The following is a 21,776-nucleotide window of genomic DNA, read 5'->3' on the forward strand; positions in this document are numbered from 1 at the left end:
TTGATTTTATATTGTTCGTGCATTTGATTTGGATGGAGGACCCCTATCCCGAACTGTTCGCAGTGTCCTCCTTCAAAGGCGGGATGGGCAAATTTAGATGCCCTTGTTAGGACTGAAAAAAACTATGGCTTGTCACACAATGATTCAAATACTCTGTGGAGATATTAGGATGCAAACCCACATATCAACAGTCCCTAGCAGTATTGTGTGTACGACTCCAATGAGTCATACCAGCCAGGCTCCCTTGAGGAGCAGTGACTTCTAACATAAAAATACTGCAATAAAAGGGTAATTGTTAGTCCTGTGGAATGGTACTGCTATTCATGTAAAGTTGCAAATTTCAGATCACATGAGATGTGGAGCTGCTTATGGATACTAGTTTTTGCTGTGAACATGGATGACAAGAGCTAGGTGTGAGAGCCCAAATTATAACAGGCAACTAGCCCTCTATAATTTCACAATTTTTCCTATAGAGTTCACTTGTCATTTTACAACTTATAAAAAAGCATGAATTAAAATGCAATATTCAGTGGAAATATTTGAAGTGACTTCTAAAAGTAAACATTTATTTAACATGTTCTATTGGTTTACATAATAGTCATATGTATACATAGACTCATGCATATACCAGAGTAGTGTTGCATCACTTCCAGGGTCAGTGGTTGAGGCAGAATCTATGTCAACATTCAAGATTAGATTGGATAGCTAGATGAAGGAAAAAGGTTTGAAGGAGTATGGGAACAGGGTGGGTAAATGTGATTAGAACTATTTGCTCATGTGGATGGTAAAAACTGACTGATTGGGCCGAATGGCCTGTTTCCATGTTGTGACTTATTCCATATTTATTTCTACGTATTTCCTTCCAAATTATGTTTTGAATGAACAACCTTGTATTGTAAGTCCAGAATATAAACAGAAGGCTATCTGATTTCTTAGTTAACAATCTCACTGAAAATCTCTTAAAATATGACCGTTTACATTATTTGTGTTACTAGATTATGCAGCTGTGCATAATTATGTTTCCCCAATTAATATAAAAATATTTAACTATATAGAAAATGAAATATATAACCATATAGAAAATAAAGCCATTGTAGAGAATGAGTTTTTTTAATAAATTATATTTTATACCATACATTATAGCATAAAAAGAAATACTTGAATCGAATACATAATTTATCCCACACACAAATAGAACAACCTCTTTATTCCCTTAATTTACTTTATCATCATAGGCGGTCCCTCGAACGAGGATGACTTGCTTCCACATGAGTTCACAAATGTTTCAATAAAGGATCTGATATTCCAATCCTGAACTCCAGTTGAAAGGATGGAAGATGTCTGTGTGTGGATTTTTTTAACGTGTGGTGACCGTTGCACATCAACCACCACACGGGCTTGACAGAGCTAGGCCTTTACCCAGTGGCAAGGGTTAACCAGGACGACTGGAGACCTGCTCTGCTGCACGGACCTGGTGTGCACACATATCGCAATGTGGGCTGGCCTGTGCTGCCCCTGGACCCTCGGCTCTTCTGGGCCCCATACCCTCATTTGCCGCACCTCCGCCACGATCACTTGCCGCTCCTCGGCCACAAACATTCGCCTCACCTCTGCCATGATCTCTCACCGCTCCTCCGCCACAAAACACTCACCACCACCTCCGCCACGATCGCCCACCGCACCTCCGCACCAAACATTCGCTGAACCTTCGCCACGATCACCCACCAAATCTCAGCCATGATCTCTCAATACTCCTCCGCCTCGATCATTCACCGCACCTACACCATGACCTTCCCACTCCTCTGCTTTACCAGGGCCCCGCCAATGCTCCTGCCCACATTCCAAACAGCGACCTGGGTCCTGATGACGTCACCCAGTCGCCCACCTTGAAGCCATCGCATACTTGGAGCAGCTCACGCTGGAAGTTGTAGTGGTATGCCGCTCCAGCTCTTTTGTAGCCGACCCATGGAGCTATTCTCTCACAGGACGGGGGGGGCACGATGTTCCAGAGCCCCCGCTCCAGCTCTTTGTAGCTGACCTGTGGAGCTGTTCTCTCACAGGTCGGGGGGCCCACAATGTAGAGGCCATTCAGCCTATTGTGGCTGTGCCAGCTCTTTGAAAGAGCTATTCAATTGGTCCCATTCCGCTGCTCTTTCCCCATAGCCCTGTACATTTCTCCTCTTCAAGTACATATCCAATTCCCTTTTGAAAGTTACTATTGGATCTGCTTCCACCATCTTTTCAGGCAGTGCATCCCAGATGCACTGTATCATAACTTGAAGTATATGAAGGCATTAATTGTGGAGGCTAGACATTGTTGTCAGGAGAATAACCTTTCTAGCAAGTCAGATCAGAACAAATGTTTTTGGTCAAGTTTGGAACAGGCTTCTAACTTCCGAAATTAACAGTTAAATATGGATCCTTAACATTTGCTGGAGATTTCAAAACCAAGCTTGCATTAAATAGAACATTAGGATGATTTCAGTGGAGTGATGATGAAGAACATAAAAACACAAAGGCGCACTTGGCTGTTACGATGGAGCTAGTCAAATACTTCAAACTACAACAAATAAAAATGGAATGGAGAGACTAGAAACTGTGGAGGAGCAAAGGGATTTGGGCACCCAGGTAAAAAGTTACTAAAAGCTAGTGCATAGTGCAGCAGTTGGTGAGTTGGACAGGCAGTGTGGGGAGGACCATAAATAGGCCCAGCGGCAATTGGTGAGTCAGAGGAGGCGTGCTTGTGCAGCTGCAGCAGGGGCAGAAGGCAAAAAAGAAGTAGAAAGAAATTGAAAGGTGACGTCACAGCCAAGGGGGTAAGTGATTGGCTGGTGATTGGTAAGTAGTTTTTCGATTTCTTTATCAGTAAGTAACCTTTTAACATTGTTGTTGCCCAATTAAGTTAATCCAAGGGCTAAGTCATGGCAGGAGAGCTCGGACACGTGTTATGCTCCTCCTGTACTATGTGGGAACTCACGGACGCTTTCGGTGTCCCTGACGACTACGTGCGCGGGAAGTCCATCCACCTGCAGATCCTGACGGACCGCATTGCGGCACTGGAGATGTGGTGGATTCACTCTGGAGCATGCATGATGCTGAGAATGATGTGAATAGCACATTTAGCGAGTTGGTCACACCGCAGGTAAATGGTACACAGCCAGATAGTAAATGGGTGACCAACAGGAAGAGCAGTGCAAGGAAGGTAATGCAGGGGTCCCCTGTGGTAATCCCCCTGCAAAACAGATACACCGCTTTGGGTACTGTTGGGGGGGATAACTCTTCAGGGGAAGACAGCAGCGGCCAAGTTCATGGCACCGTGGGTGGCTCTGCTGCACAGGAGGGCAGGAAAAAGAGTGGGAGAGCGATAGTGATAGGGGATTCAATTGTAAGGGGAATAGATAGGCATTTCTGCGGCCGCAACCGAGACTCCAGGATGGTATGTTGCCTCCTTAGTGCAAGGGTCAAGGATATCTCGGAGCGGGTGCAGGACATTCTAAAAAGGGAGGGTGAACAGCCAGTTGTCGTGGTGCATATAGGTACCAATGATATAGGTAAAACAACAGGATGAGGTCCTACGAGAAGAATTTAGGGAGCTTGGAGCCAAATTAAAAAGTAGGACCTCAAAAGTAGTAATCTCAGAATTGCTACCTGTGCCACATACTAGTCCGAGTAGGATAGCTCAGATGAATGCATGGCTTGAGAAGTGGTGCAGAAGGGAGGGATTCAAATTCCTGGGACATTGGAACCGGTTCTGGGGTAGGTGGGACCAGTACAAACTGCACGGTCTGCACCTGGACAGGTCTGGAACCAATGTCCGAGGGGGAGTGTTTGTTCGTGCTGTTGGGGAGGAGTTAAACTAATATGGCAGGGGGATGGGAACCTATGCAGGGAGGCAGAGGGAAATAAAAGGGAGACAGAGGCAAAAGATAAAAAGGAGAATAGTAAAAGAGGAGGGCAGAGAAATCCAAGGCAAAAAATAAAATGGGCCACATTACAGCAAAATTCTAAAGGGGCAAAGTGTGTTAAAAAGACAAGCCTGAAGGCTCTGTGCCTCAATGCGAGGAGTATTCGGAATAAGATGGACGAATTAATTGCGCAGATAGCAGTTAATGGATATGATGTAATTGGCATCACAGAGACATGGCTCCAGATGACCAAGGCTGGGAACTCAACATCCAGGGGTATTCAACATTTAGGAAGGATACACAGAAAGGAAAAGGAGGCGGGGTGGCGTTACTGGTTAAAGAGGAAATTAATGCAATAGTAAGGAAGGACATTGGCTTGGATGATGTGGAATCGGTATGGGTGGAGCTACGGAATACCAAAGGGCAGAAAACGCTGGTGGGAGTTGTGTAATGATCACCAAACAGTAGTAGTGAGGTTGGGGACAGCATCAAACAAGAAATAAGGGATGTGTGCAATAAAGGTACAGCAGTTATCATGGGCGACTTTAATTTACATTTAGATTGGGCTAACCAAACTGGTAGCAATGCGGTAGAGGAGGATTTCCTGGAGTGTATTAGGGATGGTTTTCTTGCCCAATATGTCGAGGAACCAACTAGAGAGCTGGTCATCCTAGACTGGGTGATGAGAAGGGCCTAATTAGCAATCTTGTTGTGCGAGGCCCCTTGGGGAAGAGTGACCATAATATGGTAGAATTCTTTATTAAGATTTGGAGAGTGACACAGTTAATTCAGAAACTAGGGTCCTGAAGTTAAGAAAAGCTAACTTCGACGGCATGAGGCGTGAATTGGCTAGAATAGACTGGCAAATGATACTTAAAGGGTTGACGGTGGATAGGCAATGGCAAACATTTATAGATCACATGGATGAACTTCAACAATTGTACATCCCTGTCTGAAGGAAAAATAAAACAGGGAAGGTGGCTCAACCGTAGCTAACAAGGGAAATTAAGGATAGTGTTAGATCCAAGGAAGAGGCATATAAATGGGCCAAACAAAGCAGCAAACCTGAGGACTGGGAGAAATTTAGAATTCAGCAGAGGAGGACAAAGGGTTTGATTCAGAGGGGGAACATAGAGTACGAGAGGAAGCTTGCCAGGAACAAAAAAACTGACTACAGAAGCTTCTATAGATATGTGAAGAGAAAAAGATTAGTGAAGACAAACGTAGGTCCCTTGCAGTCGGACTCAGGTGAATTTATAATGGAGAACAAAGAAATGGCAGACCAATTGAACAAATACTTTGGTTCTGTCTTCACGAAGGAAGACACAAATAACCTTCCGGATCTACTAGGAGACCGAGGGTCTGGAGAGAAGGAGGAACTGAAGGATATCCTTATTAGGCGGGAAATTGTGTTGGGGAAATTGATGGAATTGAAGGCCGATAAATCCCCGGGGTCTGATTGTCTGCATCCCAGAGTACTTAAGGAAGTGGCCCTAGAAATAGTGGATGCATTGGTGATCATTTTCCAACAGTCTATCAACTTGGGAGAGAGAAAATGGGTAATTATAGACCGGTTAGCATGACATGGGGAAAATGTTGGAATCAATTATTAAGGATGAAATAGCAATGCATTTGGAAAGCATGACAGGATTGGTCCAAGTCAACATGGATTTATGAAGGGGAAATCATGCTTGACAAATCTTCTGGAATTTTTTGAGGATGTAACTGGTAGAGTGGACAAGGGAGAACCTGTGGATGTGGTGTATTTCGACTTTCAAAAGGCCTTTGACAAGGTCCCACATAAGAGATTGGTGTGCAAAATCAAAGCACATTGTATTGGGGGTAATGTACTGGCGTGGATAGAGAATTGGTTAGCTGACAGGAAGCAGAGAGTCGGGATAAACAGGTCCTTTTCGGAATGGGAGGCAGTGACTAGTGGAGTGCCACAGGGCTCAGTGCTGGGACTCCAGCTCTTTACAATATACATTAATGATTTGGATGAAGGAATTGAATGTAATATCTCCAAGTTTGCAGATGACACTAAACTGGGTGGCGGTGTGAGCTGTGAGGAGGATGCTAAGAGGCTGCAGGATGATTTGGACAGGTTAGGGGAGTGCGCAAATGCATGGCAGATGCAGTATAATGTGGATAAATGTGAGGTTATCCACTTTGGAGGCAATAACACAAAGGCAGAATATTATCTGAATGGCGGCAGATTAGGAAAAGGGGAGGTGCAACGAGACCTGGGTGTCATGGTTCATCAGTCATTGAATGGCTATTGAAATGTTGGCCTTTATCTCAAGGAAGCTGGAATATAAAGGGGAGGATTTTATCTGTGTTTTTCTGAAACAAACAATATGCGTAATTTTAAATCTGTAGGTAAATCTTTGACATAGCACAAAAAAAGCGGAAAATAGGGGGAAAAAGTGGAAAATATGGGAGATAAAAGCTCCAAATTATATTTTCCTTTTTGACTATTGTCCAGAAAGGTTCTGTTTACACATCCAGATTTCAACCGTTTTTACACAACTTTATTTTTTGGATTTATTGTTTTGATTGAAGCGATAATCTCCTGGCCATAAAGCACACCATCAGGACATGACATAGGCATAGCATCAGGAGTAGGCCATTCAGCCACTCGGGCCAACTCCGCCATTCAGTAAGTTCATGTCTAATCTGTACCTGAACTCCATTTATCTGTCTTGGCTCCATATTGCTTGATACGCTTGCCTTTCAAAAATCGATTGATCTCACAAACATTACAAAATACTGTTGAATACAAAGTACGTTTGAACAGTATCCATTAACCTATGTAGGCCAAAAGCATTTTAATGTTTTCTTCTTTTTCAGTAGTCCTGAAACTTGTGAAAGAAAATCACTTACTGCAATGAAACTGTACTTTTTATTTTAACAAATATTGACCTAAAACTGAACTGAGCTAAAAAATCTTCACTTGCGTAATCTATTTTGGGAAAACAGATGGCTTGATTTCCATTAATTTTAACTTAATTCTTTGCTGCTCAAAATAAAAATGCAGTAAGGTTAATAAAAACAAGCTATTTATCAAACTGATTTGCACTCGGTCATACCAGGGCGTCACAGGAACTCACTAAGCTTCGCCCACCCAAGCTAATCAATCAGGATTTCTAGAAAATTATAGGTCTTTGTTTATCAATGACGTACTTTTAGTTTGTGGATGGAAGTGACCGGGGCCCAGGAGAGGCATGAGTCTGGGACCCAGAAGAGGCTGGGGCCCAGGGGCAGCACGGGCCAGCCCACACTGCGATATATGTGCGCACTAGGTCAGTGCAGCTGGGCAAGTCTCCAGTCGTCTTGGTTAATTCTTGCCACTGGACCAAGACCTAGCTCTGTCAAGCCTGTGTGGTGGCTGGTGTGCAACAGCCACCACACGTTAAAAAAATTCAAGCATAGGCATCTTCTACCCTCCAAGATGTAGTTCAGGATCTGGAATATTAGGTCCTTCATTGAAACACCTGTGAATTCATTGCTTTTTGGCGTGGAAGCAAGTCATCCTTGCTTTGAGGGACCGCCTATGATGACTTTTAGTTAGCCATCAGGATGCCAGAAGTCATTTGAGAACTATCTCAAATAGTGAGCTTTTACCTATAAAAGCCCCAAAATACCAGAATTCTGAAGGGTCTCGGGCTGTATTGAGCAAGTAAATTAAAGAGTCAAATATAAAATGACACAGAAATTCAGACATGTTTTATTCTTCTATTTTCTTTACTGCATGTTTTATTGTCTCTGATCAGTTTAATTCATACATTTTGGGCCCCTTAAGCTTTGATACCTGTACTACAGAAATCTCTTACAAAATGGGATTCTTTCTGACTATTTTTGTGACTGAACCAAATCAGAAATGACGTGGCTCAGGAATCAGATTGGTCCGCGCCAACATAGTTACGGGATCACATTAGCTTCTGCGAACACACTCGGGGAATGTCACAGTAGCCTGATTCTGGAATCTGATAAAAAGGAACATTACAATCATATGTTCGAAATTCTTCGAACACCTAAACTTTTGATTTTATAGGTGCACACGTTTAGCATGAGGTAACACAGATCATGGCTGTTGTGGTAATGCACTTCAGCCATGATCGGTGTTAATTTATTTATTCAGCACCTAAATAGCAAATAGCTTCTACGTCTTTTTCCCTTCCAGCACCCCCTCACCAAATAATGTAATATAGGCTTCCTGCCAGTGGACAGATTAAAGAGCTCCATGTGTTGTGCTTTGTTGATTTCCTCCAGAAGTCATTGAAGAACAGTCACTTTTCAGTCCAAGTAGTTTAAATCTTTCAGCAGGAGGTGTAGCAAAGTACTGCTTTTGTTCTTCAGAGTATCTCTCTTCTACATCAATGATATCTCTGTAGGTCCAGTCCCGCCAGTGTAAATTAAACCTTTCGAGTACTTGGATCTTTTTTTCATCTGTTGAAACACAGTCTACAGGCAGCTTCTGCTCAAGGGATGGGGCCTGGACATCCGGGAATATCAGGACTCCTCGTATTGCAAACCAGCCTCCATAGCGCGGATGAATGCACACTCCATACATTTTCTGTAAGGAAAAGATGTTTAATTTTTTGTTAAATGTAAGGCATTTATTGATTTCTGCCTTCTTTTGGTCTCCCCAACTCAACATGCTATGCTACCATAGGGCTCTTCCATGTTAAGGGCTACCCGCCTTCATGTATTTCCCTGCCAAGTACAAACGTTTTCCCCAGTGCCAAGTACCATCTTTGGCAGGGATGGCAGCTAACATGTCCTAGGCCTCCAACAATGCCACTCTGTAACTATCTGCTGAAGTTGCACAAAAGTAGCCTAGGACAATCCCCTAATGTTTCTTTCCTTGTTGCACTTCACGACCAATGAACTACCTTTGAAGTGTACTCACTGTTGTAACGTAGGGCAACATGGCAAACAATTTGTGCACAGCAAGCTCCTACAAATAATCAGCTAAATGACCAATTTGCTTTCGTGATGTTAGTTGAGGGATAAATGTTGGCTAAATCACCGGGAGATGTCCCTTGCTCTTCTTCAAATAGTGGCATTGGATTTTTTATGTCTACATGATAGGACAGACAGATAGTGGCCCAGAAATTCCAGCCTCCTTGGGTCCATACGGAGTTTGTACGGACCCAGGAAGGCATCGGAAAAGCTGGTTTTCAGCACACAATGCGTATGCGCTGAAAACCAGCTTTTCCGATCTGTCAAGCTGGAGCTTGACAGATCATCCACATCTCGGGAGGGAGGACATTTGCAAGGACAAGAGTGCAGTATTTACCCATATCTTGCCCAGCAAATGTCCTCAAAACTCTTGCGCCTGATAAAAGCAGACACATAGCCTACTTTTAAAGGTACAAGAGTCTTAAAACACACATAAATCATAAAAAATAACATTAAAAATACACATTTTATTTTTCAAAACCCTGCTCACTACGTTAAATTTATTTTAAAGCATAATTAAAAAAACTTTTTAAAAACTCGGAAATTTTTTTTTCTCTAACTTTAATTTCAATGAATTTTAATTAGGTGTGTTTTTTATTTTTTAAATTCGTGTTATTGTGTTTGTTTTTTTTTTCTCAATTGATAGCAATGAGAACTCATAGATACGGAGTTCCCATTGCTATTAATTGAGAATACTTTACCTGATTGGTTGAGCAGTCACATGTGACTGCACCTTCTGCGTGGGAACCTGGAGGACAGAAGTGCGTTTTGCAGCGCGGGAAGAGAAGGCCTCCCCAACAAAATCCCACACTCCTCAGGGACCACCAGGTACTTTCGGAAAAATTCTCCAGTCGGAGGCAATTGCCCGCGGGAAGCCTCCGACCGGAAATTCAGGGCCAATATTATACAATTCATCAAATCCATACAAAAGCAAAATACTGTGGATGCTGGAATCTGAAATAAAAACAGAAAATGCTGAAAATCTCAGCAGATCAGGCAGCATCTGTGGAGAGAAACAGAGTTCACGTTTCGGGTCTGTGACCCTTTGTCAAAACCCGATAAATGGTTAGGTATTCACTATTTTGTTTAAGATAATTATAGTTGGAAAGGATCTTAGGGAAAATTTGTACTTTCTCCATCCAGTCCACAAAACAGTAACTGATTTAATTAAATCTAGATTATGGGGAACAAAAAGTGAAGCTTTCATAATTACAATTGTACAAATGGTACAAATGTCACACCTGATACAGGATACCCATGTTTTTTGTCTTCATGAGCTGCGTGGAACCTCAGGGTTCAGAGAAAAAGTTTAAATCCATGTTGCTATTAATTTGCATTCAGCTATGGATAGCAAGGCGGAGGGGTTTAAGTGGAATGATCCAATGTGAAACGAATGAGTAAAAGTGGATCAGATAGATGGGGATGCAAATACAGCCACAGTCAGAAAAGTGGAGGATGCACAATGACAGGTAGGGCGAGAGAAGGTTGCAGAGGTGGGGATGGAGCTGGTCTTGGAGGGACTCAGAATTACAAGGATTTTGAATTTGATTCACAGGAAACAATGGATAAGGACAAGGCTACAAGAACAAGCGGATCAGGATGTGGTTGACAGAGTTTTGAATGCAAGGTGGAAATTGGGAGGTCATTGAAGTGAGTGTTGGGGTAATTGAGACTGAAAATGTCAAAGAAATGGATGAGGGTTTCAGTGACATGGGGATGGGGGGAGGGTGAGGGGGGGATGAAGTTAGGGGTTGTAAGGTTTAGGATTTTTGGAAATCATTAGCATGGACCAAATTTTATGAATAATGGCTCTTTGGACTTGTTGGCTAAATGGGAAAAAACATTGAACGGGCATTTTGATTCAAATATCCACATTTCACAAACCTGTCTGCTGGTAAGAAACCCAGGAAACTGAAATAAACTGTCATCAGCAAGCTGAAAGAAGAAACATTTTAAGGTCGCCAGAAGCCACAAGGCTGAGACAAAGAAAATCTCCTTATTCAGTATCGCTTAGGTTACATCAAAACTGTACAAAAAGGAGAACAATATGATCTATTCTCAGGAGGGGAAAGGCAATCGTCAAAGAGAAGCAACATGAAGAAGAGCCAGAAGATGAAGAATCACATCTGTACATACTCCACAGCCCACTCCTCCAGAACAAAATGATTTGGTCAATCTGCTTTCTGAATTGTATTTCATTTGAGAGTATTATTATAACTGTGGCTTATTGTCATTCACCATTGAATAAAGTGCTTAATAATCTTAATATCTATTTATGTGGTTTCTCTGCTCAAGGTTAGAACTAGTATTATTACACTAAACATAGGGACAAGCTAAAATAATAATCCTACCGGGTGGAGGCAGGTGCTGTTGCAGAGATTGAAACAGGAAACAAGAGGGAAAAGGTCTGAGAGAGGGAGGAGTTAGCAGTTGAGGAGGCCAAGTGGACAGTCTCTATCTTCGAGAAGAAAAAAATCTATGAGCTCTTCACATGACATTGTAGGTGAGGGTGTGGGATAGGGAGAGAATGAAAGGAGTTTGTCATCAAAAAGAATCTGAATGGTCTTTGCCTTTTATGGATTTCTAGGAGAATTTGGCAGTGCAGAGACACGGTGTTTCTTAAGCTAACTAGCCAGATCTGGCAGTGAATGACAAGATCCAATCAAACACCAAAAGATGCCAATGTGTTCAAAATAATTCACTATCGTGAACTTAGGATCTGACATATTAATGCGTATAGTCCAGTAAATGGCCAAATGCAGATTGCAGCTGCAATTCACAAGACCGCTAAGTTCTTATCTTGTCGGAAATATTTAAAATGGGCAATTCAAAATGTAGCAAAACACAATTGCTCCTCCCTCTCCGTCACAGAGGAAGGCAATTGGTCTCACCCTTACTTTTTCTCCCCAGGGGTTTTTCTGCACATCCTTCATCTGGTAATAATAGGCTGCTCCAGCTACATGTGCGGCTGACTGTACCAAAACCTTTGGCCTTCGATTAGGAAGCATCTCAAAGTCATGTATAGCTTCAATCTTCTGATCAGAGAAATTCTAAAGCAAGAAAAGAAAAGTTAATGTTCTCTTAATGCACGAGTTATAAGGGGCCAAATGTCTGGCACCATAACAATAAATGTAAGTACAGGTATAACATTTTTTAAAAGAAAAAACTTTATTTAATGATTCACAACATTATCAATTTAACTGATTACATACTCAATACCCTAATGATAAGAGATTTCAATGGCACTCTACCAATTAAGATTAATCTAATCATAGCTAACTCTGCTGCTTCACTCCCTGCGTACCAAATCAAACCACCACCCACCCCAACCCCCATTTCTCTAGTTTGGTTTCGATCTGCCTATGTTCTCTCTGAACTCAATTTGTCAACAAATCTCACCTCCTTCTACTCAATTCCATTCCCCATTCAAATTTCCTTCCTGGTCATCCATGCTAGCTTTCTTCTCAAGCAACGTCCATTTTACTTTCAAAACCCACCCTCTCCTCCCGAAAACTGCCATCCCACCTCCAACCTCCCTTTCCTCTCCAAAGTCCTTGAATATGTTGGTCACCTTCAAAATTGTCACCCATACCTCCTACAACACTGTGTGTGAATCCCACCAATCAGGTTTCTGCCCCTTTCACAGCCCCATAGCAGCCCTTATCAGTCATGAATAACATTCTGTATGACTATGACCATGGTGCATTATCCCTCATCAATCTTTCTACCTTTGACAAGGTGGCCCACACTATCCTCCTCCAATAACTCTCCTGTTGTCCAGCTCAAATGAACAGTCCTTGCTTGGTTCCACTATTACTTATGTGATCATAGCCAGAGCATCATTACCAATGGCTTTTCTTTGCATGCCGCACATCTTGGAAGCATTCCAAGGATCTATGGGCCCCTCTTCTTCAGCATCATCCACAGATTATGTGGTCAGCTTCGACATGCAAGGTACAACACCCAACTTTAGATTTCCACTGCCCCCCTCAACCTCTCCACTACCTCTGTACTGTCAGTCTGCTTGCCCGACATCCAGTCTTTGATGAGCTGCAATTTCCTTCAGCTAAACGTTGGCAAGACTGAAACTATCATCTTTGGCCCCTCCGCAAATCCTCACCACTGACTCCATCCCCTCCACGGCCAATTGGAATGAAATTTGACTTGGGTGAGGATGCAGAAGCGGACGCTATGTCATTTGCTGCCCATTCTACAACCCACCAGATATTCAGTTCCACTGACTTCCATAGAACTGAATATCAAGTGCTGCGTATAACAGGCGGCCAATGAACTATCGCCCGTTTAGCATTACTGTCCCAGATGAATTTCTATCCCACTATCTCCAAATGAATCAGACTATTCTCAATCCTAGTATTCTATTTGAACTTCCAACCTCCTCTCCATCATGATGACCACCTACTTCCACCCAAGGTCATCCACCTCCATCCTTCTGCCACTGAAACCTCAATCTATGCCTGTCATCTCTAGACTCAACTATTCCAACACTCTCCTGGCTGATTTCCCATCCTCCATAAACTTCAGCTCATGCAAATCTCTGTTGTTTATATCTTATTCTGCACCAGGTCCTCTCCTCTCCTGACTAATCTGCATTGGCTCCTGACACCGCCTGCCCTCGGACGCCATGCCATGCCTGAATTTTAAAATTGTGATCCTTGAGTTTGAATCCTTCCATGGAATTGCCCGTCCTGATCTCTGTAACCCTACCAGCTCTACAATCCTGCCCCCTCTCCCAAAGCTGTCCATTCCTTAGACTTCAAATGTTTATTTTGCCCCATCAATGTCAGATGTGCTTTCAGTCATCTAGTCTGCATGCTTTAAAAGTCCCTTTCTCCTTCAAGAACCTCCATAAAACGCACCTATTTGACCACGTTTTTTTTTTGGTCACTTCTCCCAATATCTCCTTTGGTGTAGCACACATTTTTTCATATTTCCACCATATATTTCGCTATATATAGATGCAAGTTGTAATGCTGCATCAGGGATTGTGCATAATGTTCAGCAAAAAACACAAAGGCTTTAATAAAGATACATCAGCAATAAATTAAAAGCTTTAATAAAGAAATGTCAGTAAATTAAAGGCTTTAATAAAATTTTAGCAGCAGTAAATTCTTTACATGGTCCTGAAGTGCAAGTTACTCAATTATCTACATTTAGAGTTAGGGTTTAAAAAAAAAACAATAAAAAGTGTTTCTTTACTTTCTTCACAAGTGAAAAATAATGAGCAACACAGTCATCAATAGGGTCCTGGACACTGGATAATTGTTTGCCTACAATGAAAGGTTTGAAGGCTTTCTCAAACATCTGGGGCATGCTGAGGACAACAAAGGCCAAAGTGTCATCTGGATATTGAAGGTGGAAGGAGGGTTGCATGACGGCATTATACCAACCAATCTGTGAAAAAAATAAAAACACAAAGCAGTCATAAGAAAACCAATAGGAACAAGCAAGGCTGAAGAGAGATATATATATATATTAAAAAAGATAATAAAAACAGTAAATCAGGTGCACATTTCCTGTGTCACATCACACTTGCAGATGATTAGCATTTAAGTTTCTCCCATCAGATTCATTCACATACCAACTTAATTTTCATAAAGAGCAACTCATCACAACTTGGCACATTTCCTACATTATAACAGTGACTACACTTCAAAAGTATGTCATTGCCTCTGACGTCCAGAGGTCATGAAAGGTGTTATATAAATGCAAGAAGGTTAGCATGCAGGTACAGCAAGCAATTAGGAAGTCAAAACGAATGTTGGCCTTTATTGCAAGGGGGTTGAGTATAAAAGTAAGGTAGTCTTGTACATGGCTTTGGTGAGACCACACTTGGAGTACTGTGCACAGTTTTTGTTATGTATGTAAACCTGTAAATACCATGTCTAACCACCAGAGGGCTTATCCCCTGGAGTCCCAAGGGATCCCACAATCCCTTGTGAGCACCTGTATATAAGGAGGCCTCACAGGCTGGAGAGGCACTCTGAGATCTGTAATAAAGGAATACGGTCACACCTTACTTTGAGCTTGCAATATCTGGTCTGACTCTTTAGTCAAGACTTAACAACTGGCGACGAAATACAAATGACGAACCCCGCCACAGCAATGCAGAGAACCGTGGGCATCCTAGAGAAATTTTCGGAGGGAGATGATTGGGAAACCTTCGTGGAGCGACTCGACCAATACTTTGTGGCCAACGAGCTGGAAGGAGAAGCGAACGCTGCCAAACGAAGGGCAATTCTCCTCACCAATGTGGGACACCAATGTATAGCCTCATGAAAAATCTGCTCGCTCCAGCGAAACCCACAGACAAGTCGTATAATGAGTTGTGCACACTGGTCCGGGATCATCTAAACCCGAAGGAAAGCATTCTGATGGCGAGGTATCGGTTCTACACGTACAAGAGGTCTGAAGGCCAGGAAGTGGCGAGCTACGTCGCCGAGCTAAGGCGCCTTGCAGGACATTGCGAATTTGAAGGACACTTGGAGCACATGCTCAGGGACTTCTTTGTACTTGGCATTGGCCATGAAGTAATATTTCGCAAACGTTTGACTGTAGAGACCCCAACCTTGAGTAAAGCCATAGCGATAGCCCAGACGTTTATCGCCACCAGTGACAATACCAAACAAATTTCTCAGCACACGAATGATGCTGCAAGTACTGTGAACAAAGTAACGTTGTTTTCGAATCAAAATGTACAGGGCAGGACTTACATGCCTGCAGCTGCATGTCCGCAGATGACTCAGAGTCCACCATCAAGGGTGATGAATACAAGGCCATTAACACTTTGTCGGCGCTGCGGGGGTGATCATCGTTTCCATTCATGCCGCTTCAAAGGATATGTCTGCAAGGGTTGTGGAACAATGGGACACCTCCAACGTATGTGCAGGCGAGCTGCAAACCCTGTTAATCCTGCAAGCCACCATGTTGCGGAGGAGGACAGGTCCACCATGGATCACGACGAACCAGAGCCTCAGACCGAGGAGGCAGAGGTATATGGGGTGCTCACATTTACCACAAAGTGTTCCCCGATAATGCTGAAGGTTGAATTAAATGGACTCCCGTGTCCATGGAGTTGGACACGGGCGCAAGCCAGTCCATATTGAGCAAAAAGACTTTCGATAAATTGAGGTGCAGCAAGGCCTCAAGGCCAGCCCTGACTCTCATTCGTACTAAACTGAGAACGTACACAAAGGAACTGATTCCCGTAATCGGCAGTGCTACCGTAAAGGTCTCCTACGATGGTGCGGCGCACAAGTTACCACTCTGGGTGGTACCGGGCCATGGCCCCATGCTATTTGGCAGGAGCTGGCTGGGAAAGATATGCTGGAACTGGGATGACGCCCGAGCGCTTTCGTCCGTCAGCGACGCCTCATGTGCCCAGGTCATAAACAAGTTCCCCTCGCTGAGAAGGCATCATTTTGCCGATCGAATTCAATGATTGGGCCAGTCCGATTGTTCCAGTCCTCAAGGGAGTTGGCACCGTCTGAATCTGTGGTGATTATAAAGTAACCATCGATCGTTTCTCACTGCAGGATCAATACTCGCTACCAAAGGCTTGCGACGCTGGCGGGAGGGAAAACGTTCACGAAGCTGGACTTATCCCCGGCCTACATGACACAGAAGCTGGAGGAATCATCGAAAGGCCTCACCTGCATCAACAAGCACAAAGGTCTCTTCGTTTACAACAGGTGCCCGTTTGGGATTTGATCGGCCATGGCGATATTCCAGAGGAACATGGAAAGCTTGCTGAAGTCGGTCCCACGCACCGTGGTCTTCCAGGACGACATCTTGGTTACAGTTCGGGACACTGTCAAGCACCTGCAGAACCTGGAGGAGGTTTAGTCGGCTTAATCGTGTGGGGCTCAGGCTAAAATGCTTGAAGTGCATTTTCCTGGCGCCTGAAGTGGAGTTCCAGGGGAGAAGAATCGCGGCGGACAGAATCAGGCCCATCGATTCGAAGACGGAGGCAATCAAGAACGCACCGAGACCACAGAACGATGGAGCTGCGGTCATTTCTAGAACTCCTGAACTACTTTGGTAACTTCTTACCGGGTTTTAGCACATTGTTAGAACCCCTGCACTCTTTACTGCGTAAAGGAGGTGAATGGTTATGGGGTAAAAGCCAAGAAAATGCCTTTGAGAAAGCTAGGAAGCCGTTATGTTCAAACAAATTGCTTGTGTAGTTGTACGATCCATGTAAACGTTTGGTACTAGCATGTGATGAGTCGTTGTATAAGATCAGGTGTGTATTGCAACAAGCTAATAAATTTGAGAAATTGCAACCGATTGCTTATGCATCCAGAAGTCTAAAGCCGAGAGGGCCTACAATATGATCGAAAAAGAAGTGTTAGCGTGTGTTTATGGGGCAAAGAAAATTCAACAAGATGTGTTCGGGCTCAAATTTGAATTGGAAACCGACATTAAGCCACTTATATCCCTCTTTTCTGAAAAGAGGGATAAGTACGAATGCATCGGCCCGCATCCAGAGATGGGCGCTCACGTTGTCCGCATACAACTATGCCATCCGCTACAGACCAGGCACAGAAAACTGTACCGATGCTCTCAGTAGGCTGCCATTGCCCATCACAGCGGTGGAGATAGCACAGCCCGCAGATTTAGTCATGGTAATGGAAGCATTCGAGAGTGAGCAATCACCTGTTACCGCCCTTACTGTCCTTAGTAAAAAAACTGTGTGCTCCATGGGAGTTGGTCTAGTGTCCCGTTAGAGATGCAGGAGGAAATAAAGCCGTACCAGCGGCGCAAAGATGAAATGTCTATATCGGCAGACTGCCTCCAATGCGGTAATCGGGTAGCGGTGCCAAAAAAGGGCAGGGACACTTTCATCAGTGATCTCCACAGCATCCACCCAGGCATCGTAATGATGAAAGCGATAGCCAGATCTCATGTGTGGTGGCCCAGTATCGATGCAGACTTAGAGTCCTGCATGCACAAATGTAATACATGTTCACAGTTAAGCAATGCACCCAGGGAGGCACCACTAAGCTTATTACACTGGCCCTCCAAACCGTGGTCCAGGGTCCATGTCGACTATGCAGGCCCGTTCTTGGGAAAAGAACGTACTCCAAATGGATTGAATGTGTGATAATGTCGGCAAGCACGTCCGCTCCCACCATTAAAAGCCTAGGGGCCTTGTTTGCCACACACGGCCTGCCTGATGTCCTTGTAAGTGACAATGGGCCGTGCTTTACCAGTGCCGAATTCAAGGAATTCATGACCCGCAATGGGATCAAACATGTCACATCTGCCCCGTTTAAACCAGCGTCCAACGGTCAGGCAGAACAAGCAGTTCAAACAATAAAGCAGAACTTGAAAAGGGTAACTGAAGGCTCACTGCAGACTCGCTTATCCCGAGTCCTGCTTAGTTACCGCACAAGACCCCACTCACTCACTGGGGTCCCTCCCACTAAACTGCTCATGAAAAGGGCACGTAAGACAAGGCTCTCGTTAGTATACCCTGATCTACACAAACAGGTAGAGAGCAAGCGGCTTCAACAGAATACATATCATGATCGCGCAAATGTGTCACGTGAAATTGAGATAAATGATCCTGTATTTGTGTTGAATTATGGACAAGGTCCCAAGTGGCTTCCCGGCACTGTTTTGACCAAAGAAGGGAGTAGGGTGTTTGTGGTCAAACTCAAATGGACTCACCTGTAGGAAACACTTGACCAAACCAAACTCAGATTTATGGACTATCCAGAACAACCCACAATAGACTCCACCTTTTTCGACCCTCCAACACAGACACAAGTGGCAACCAACCCAGTGGTTGACCACGAAGCAGAATCCATCATCCGCAGCAGCCCAGCAGGACTCACCACCCCCAGCAGCCCAGCAAGGCCAGTTGCGCAGCAGCCCAGCGAGGGTCCAACAAACAACTCACCAAAACCAGCATTTGCACCGAGACGATCAACCAGGGAAAGGAAGGCCCCAGATGGACTCACATTGGAAATAGTTACACTATTGACTTTGAGGGGGGCGGGGGGGGAGAGAAGTGTTGTTATGTATGTAAATCTGTAAATACCATGCCTAATCACCAGAGGGCTTATTCCCTGGAGTCCCAAGGGATCCCACAATCCCTTGGGAGCACCTGTATATAAGGATGGCTCACAGGCTGGAGAGGTACTCTTAGAGATCTGTAATAAAGGATTAAGGTCACACCTTACTTTGAGCTTGCAGTATCTTGTCTGACTCTTTATTCAAGACTTAACAGTTTTGGTCTCCTAACCTAAGAAAGGACATACATGCCTTAGAGGCAGGACAATGGAGGTTTACTAGATTGATCCCTGGGAAGAGAGGGTTGCCTATGAGGTGAGATGGAGTAGATTGGGCCTATACACTCTGGAGTTTAGAAGAGTGAAAGGTAATCTCATTGAAACAAACAATATTCTGAGGGGGATTGACAAGGTAGATGCTGAGAGGTTGTTTCCCCTGGCTAGAGAATCTAGAACTAGGGGGCATAGACTCAGGATAAGGGGTCAGCCATTTAAGCCTGAGATGAGGAGGAATTTCTTCACTCAGAGTTGTGAATCTTTGGAATCCTCTCCCCCAAAGGGCTGTGGATGCTCAGCCATTGAGTATATTCAATGCTGCAATAGACAGATTTTTGAACTCTAGGGGAATCATAGGGATATGGGAATCGGGCAGGAAAGTGAAGTTGAGGTTGAGGATCAGCCATTATGTTATGGAATGGTAGAGCAGGTTCGAGGGGCTGAATGGCCAATTCCTGCTTCTAATCCTTTTGTTCTTAGGCAAGTTCGCAGTTCTCTAAGTTCCAACTAAACAGTAACAGGAATCAAGACTCAAATTTATAGAAAAACTTAATCTACAACCAAAACTAACAGTTAGAATAAAACCTTAAATTAATAAACTCTATTTAAAATATTTATCGCTCAAACTGTGTTCTAAGTTTCTGCAAAAACATTCAGAGACCTATTGGTCAACAGCTGCAGCTTCAATTCACACCCCTTTCCCGAGCAGCCAGAGTCCTCCCCCACCACTCCATCCCTACATTACAGCAGTGACTACACTTCAAGAGTACTTTATTGGCTACAAAGCGCTTTGGACGTCTTTCTATTCTTTCCCACCACCTTTACTCCTTCTCCACAGAAACACCTGGTTTCTCTCAGCTCCAACTTGTCTTCTGCAGCGTCCTATTCCCCCTCCCTCCTCCTCCTCTCTAAACGTGTAGTCACATCAGGCAAGCGGCTGAATGGAAGGGAACTGGAGATCAGGGAGAAGAGGTTGCAAGGGAAAACTTTATTCCAGCCCCTGCACCCCGACTCCACTCAGCAACACCCCAGATCCTCCCCGTCTCCTTGACGGCTGCTTAATCTGGACACACACACACACACACACATCGCCCGATCTACATTTAAACCCGGATCAGGAGGCGACGCGGCGGCACCACGTCCGGTCGGCACAGCAAGAGCTTCAATCCAACTACGGTACGCGAGCTAGTTTTACCAGAAACGGCTCGCACTGGAATCCGAGCGGGCTTAGCAACTCGCTCAGCCGCTGCTGGACTGCAGCCGCCATGACCTCACCGCGCTGTGGCGATCCGGCGAGGGAGGAGGGGGAGGGGCAAACGGCTGGGCGTTTCAAACTACAGCTCCTAGAATGCTCTTCGCGGCGCGCGATGACATCAGGTGAACCGACGTTTTTTTCAAACTTTGGCGAGCGGCGGCGGCGGTGAGTGAGTGAGTGAGCGCTCTGGTCTTTAAACGGCGGCCAACGGTATCTGCAGTGGTGCGGATCATCACTTTATAGTGCGGGTAGTCACCGGATAACTCAGCAGTCCCGGGCCGTCCCTCCGGGCGCTGGGGAAGGCGGCTTTGCTTCAAGAACGCGATGGGATCGAGCGGATAAATGCAGCGTTGGTGCTTTGTGAAATATAAAATGAACTGTGTGTCCAGTAAAATGGGGTGGAGCTTAAAGTCCTTTTATTAAGGCTTCCTTTCTGATTATGTCCTTACTATACAGTATAAATGCTCACGAGGCCCATACTTGAGAGAAGGTCACTCTGTGACCAGTCACCTTTATTACCAAAACCTCAAGTGATGAAGGTGGGTGGAGCTGCCCTTTTATACCTGAAAGTCCAGGTTAGGAGTGTCCCCCACAAGTTCACCCTTTGTGGTCAATGTTCTCAAGGTGTACAACTTAGGTCATCTTATACATGGGTTACAATGATAGTTGAATAGATGACACTTTCCTCATGTAGGGTCCGTCCTCCGCCTCCTCCACCTACCTGTCGGCTGTGGCTCAGCCTCTTATCCTCTCTAGTACTTTTCAGTGCGAACTGCTGACGGACATCGTTTCAATTTCTCTGCTCCCCTCACTCACACCAACCTACCTCCCTCTGAACTTGCAGCGCTCTGCTCTCTCAGATCCAACTCCAACATTGCCATTAAACCTTCTGACAAGGATGGTGCTGTTGTTGTTTGGTGAACTGACCTCTACCTTGCAGAGGCTGATCGGCAACTCTCTGACACGTCCTCCTACCATGACCCCACTATCGAACATCAAGCCATCATTTCCCAGACTGTCACTGACCTCCTCTCCTCTGGAGATCTTCCTTCCACAGCCACCAACCTCATAGATCCCCAACCCTGCACAGCCCGCTTCTACCTCCTACCCAAGATCCACAAACAGGACTGCCCCGGTAGACCCGTCGTTTCAGCCCCACGGAATTTATGTTCTTCCTGTCTCGACTCTAGTTTTTCTCCCCTTGTCCAGTCTCTTCCCACCTACATCCGCGACTCTTCCGATGCCCTCTGCCACTTTAACAGTTTCCTGACTCTAACCGTCTCCTTTTCACTATGGACGTCCAATCCCTCTACACTTCTATCCCCCACTGGGATGGCC

General features: G+C 44.5%; 2 protein-coding genes across 4 annotated transcripts in view; one reads left to right on the plus strand and one right to left on the minus strand.

The window, feature by feature from the left end:
- Nucleotides 1–7,634: 7,634 nt before the first annotated feature.
- mmachc (metabolism of cobalamin associated C) lies at nucleotides 7,635–20,478 on the minus strand. Of its 3 annotated transcripts, none has more exons than XM_070886793.1 (4): nucleotides 20,379–20,478; nucleotides 14,163–14,282; nucleotides 11,768–11,920; nucleotides 7,635–8,481 (listed from the first exon to the last, which is right to left on the minus strand). In XM_070886793.1, the coding sequence occupies exons 1-4, from the start codon at nucleotides 20,448–20,450 to the stop codon at nucleotides 8,137–8,139; spliced, it is 690 nt and encodes a 229-aa protein (XP_070742894.1). In that variant the 5' UTR covers nucleotides 20,451–20,478; the 3' UTR covers nucleotides 7,635–8,136. The 3 variants fall into 3 exon arrangements, with proteins under 3 accessions (XP_070742894.1, XP_070742893.1, XP_070742895.1); XM_070886792.1 differs by having other exon boundaries at nucleotides 14,088–14,282; XM_070886794.1 differs by lacking the exon at nucleotides 20,379–20,478 and adding an exon at nucleotides 20,285–20,349 and having other exon boundaries at nucleotides 14,088–14,282.
- The window catches only part of LOC139268524 (coiled-coil domain-containing protein 159-like), a 58,722-nt gene continuing 57,255 nt past the window's right edge, over nucleotides 20,310–21,776 (plus strand). Inside the window, exon 1 of the mRNA XM_070886791.1 lies at nucleotides 20,310–20,359. The gene's annotated coding sequence lies outside the window, so the exon portion shown is untranslated. The remainder of the gene's footprint in view (nucleotides 20,360–21,776) is intronic.

Source organism: Pristiophorus japonicus, chromosome 8 (genome assembly GCF_044704955.1).
Source record: "Pristiophorus japonicus isolate sPriJap1 chromosome 8, sPriJap1.hap1, whole genome shotgun sequence".
Classification (NCBI taxonomy): Eukaryota; Metazoa; Chordata; class Chondrichthyes; family Pristiophoridae; genus Pristiophorus; species Pristiophorus japonicus.

What these genes read in the sequence shown, in the direction of transcription:
- mmachc (XM_070886792.1), bottom strand. Translation starts at nt 20,450, where the DNA reads ATGGCGGCTGCAGTCCAGCAGCGGCTGAGCGAGTTGCTAAGCCCGCTC. An exon ending in ATTTTTCACTTGTGAAGAAA is followed by an intron (nt 11,921 to 14,087) that starts GTAAAGAAACAC and finishes TTCTTGCTTTAG; the next exon opens with AATTTCTCTGATCAGAAGAT. An exon ending in AAAACCCCTGGGGAGAAAAA is followed by an intron (nt 8,482 to 11,767) that starts GTAAGGGTGAGA and finishes TTTTCCTTACAG; the next exon opens with AAAATGTATGGAGTGTGCAT.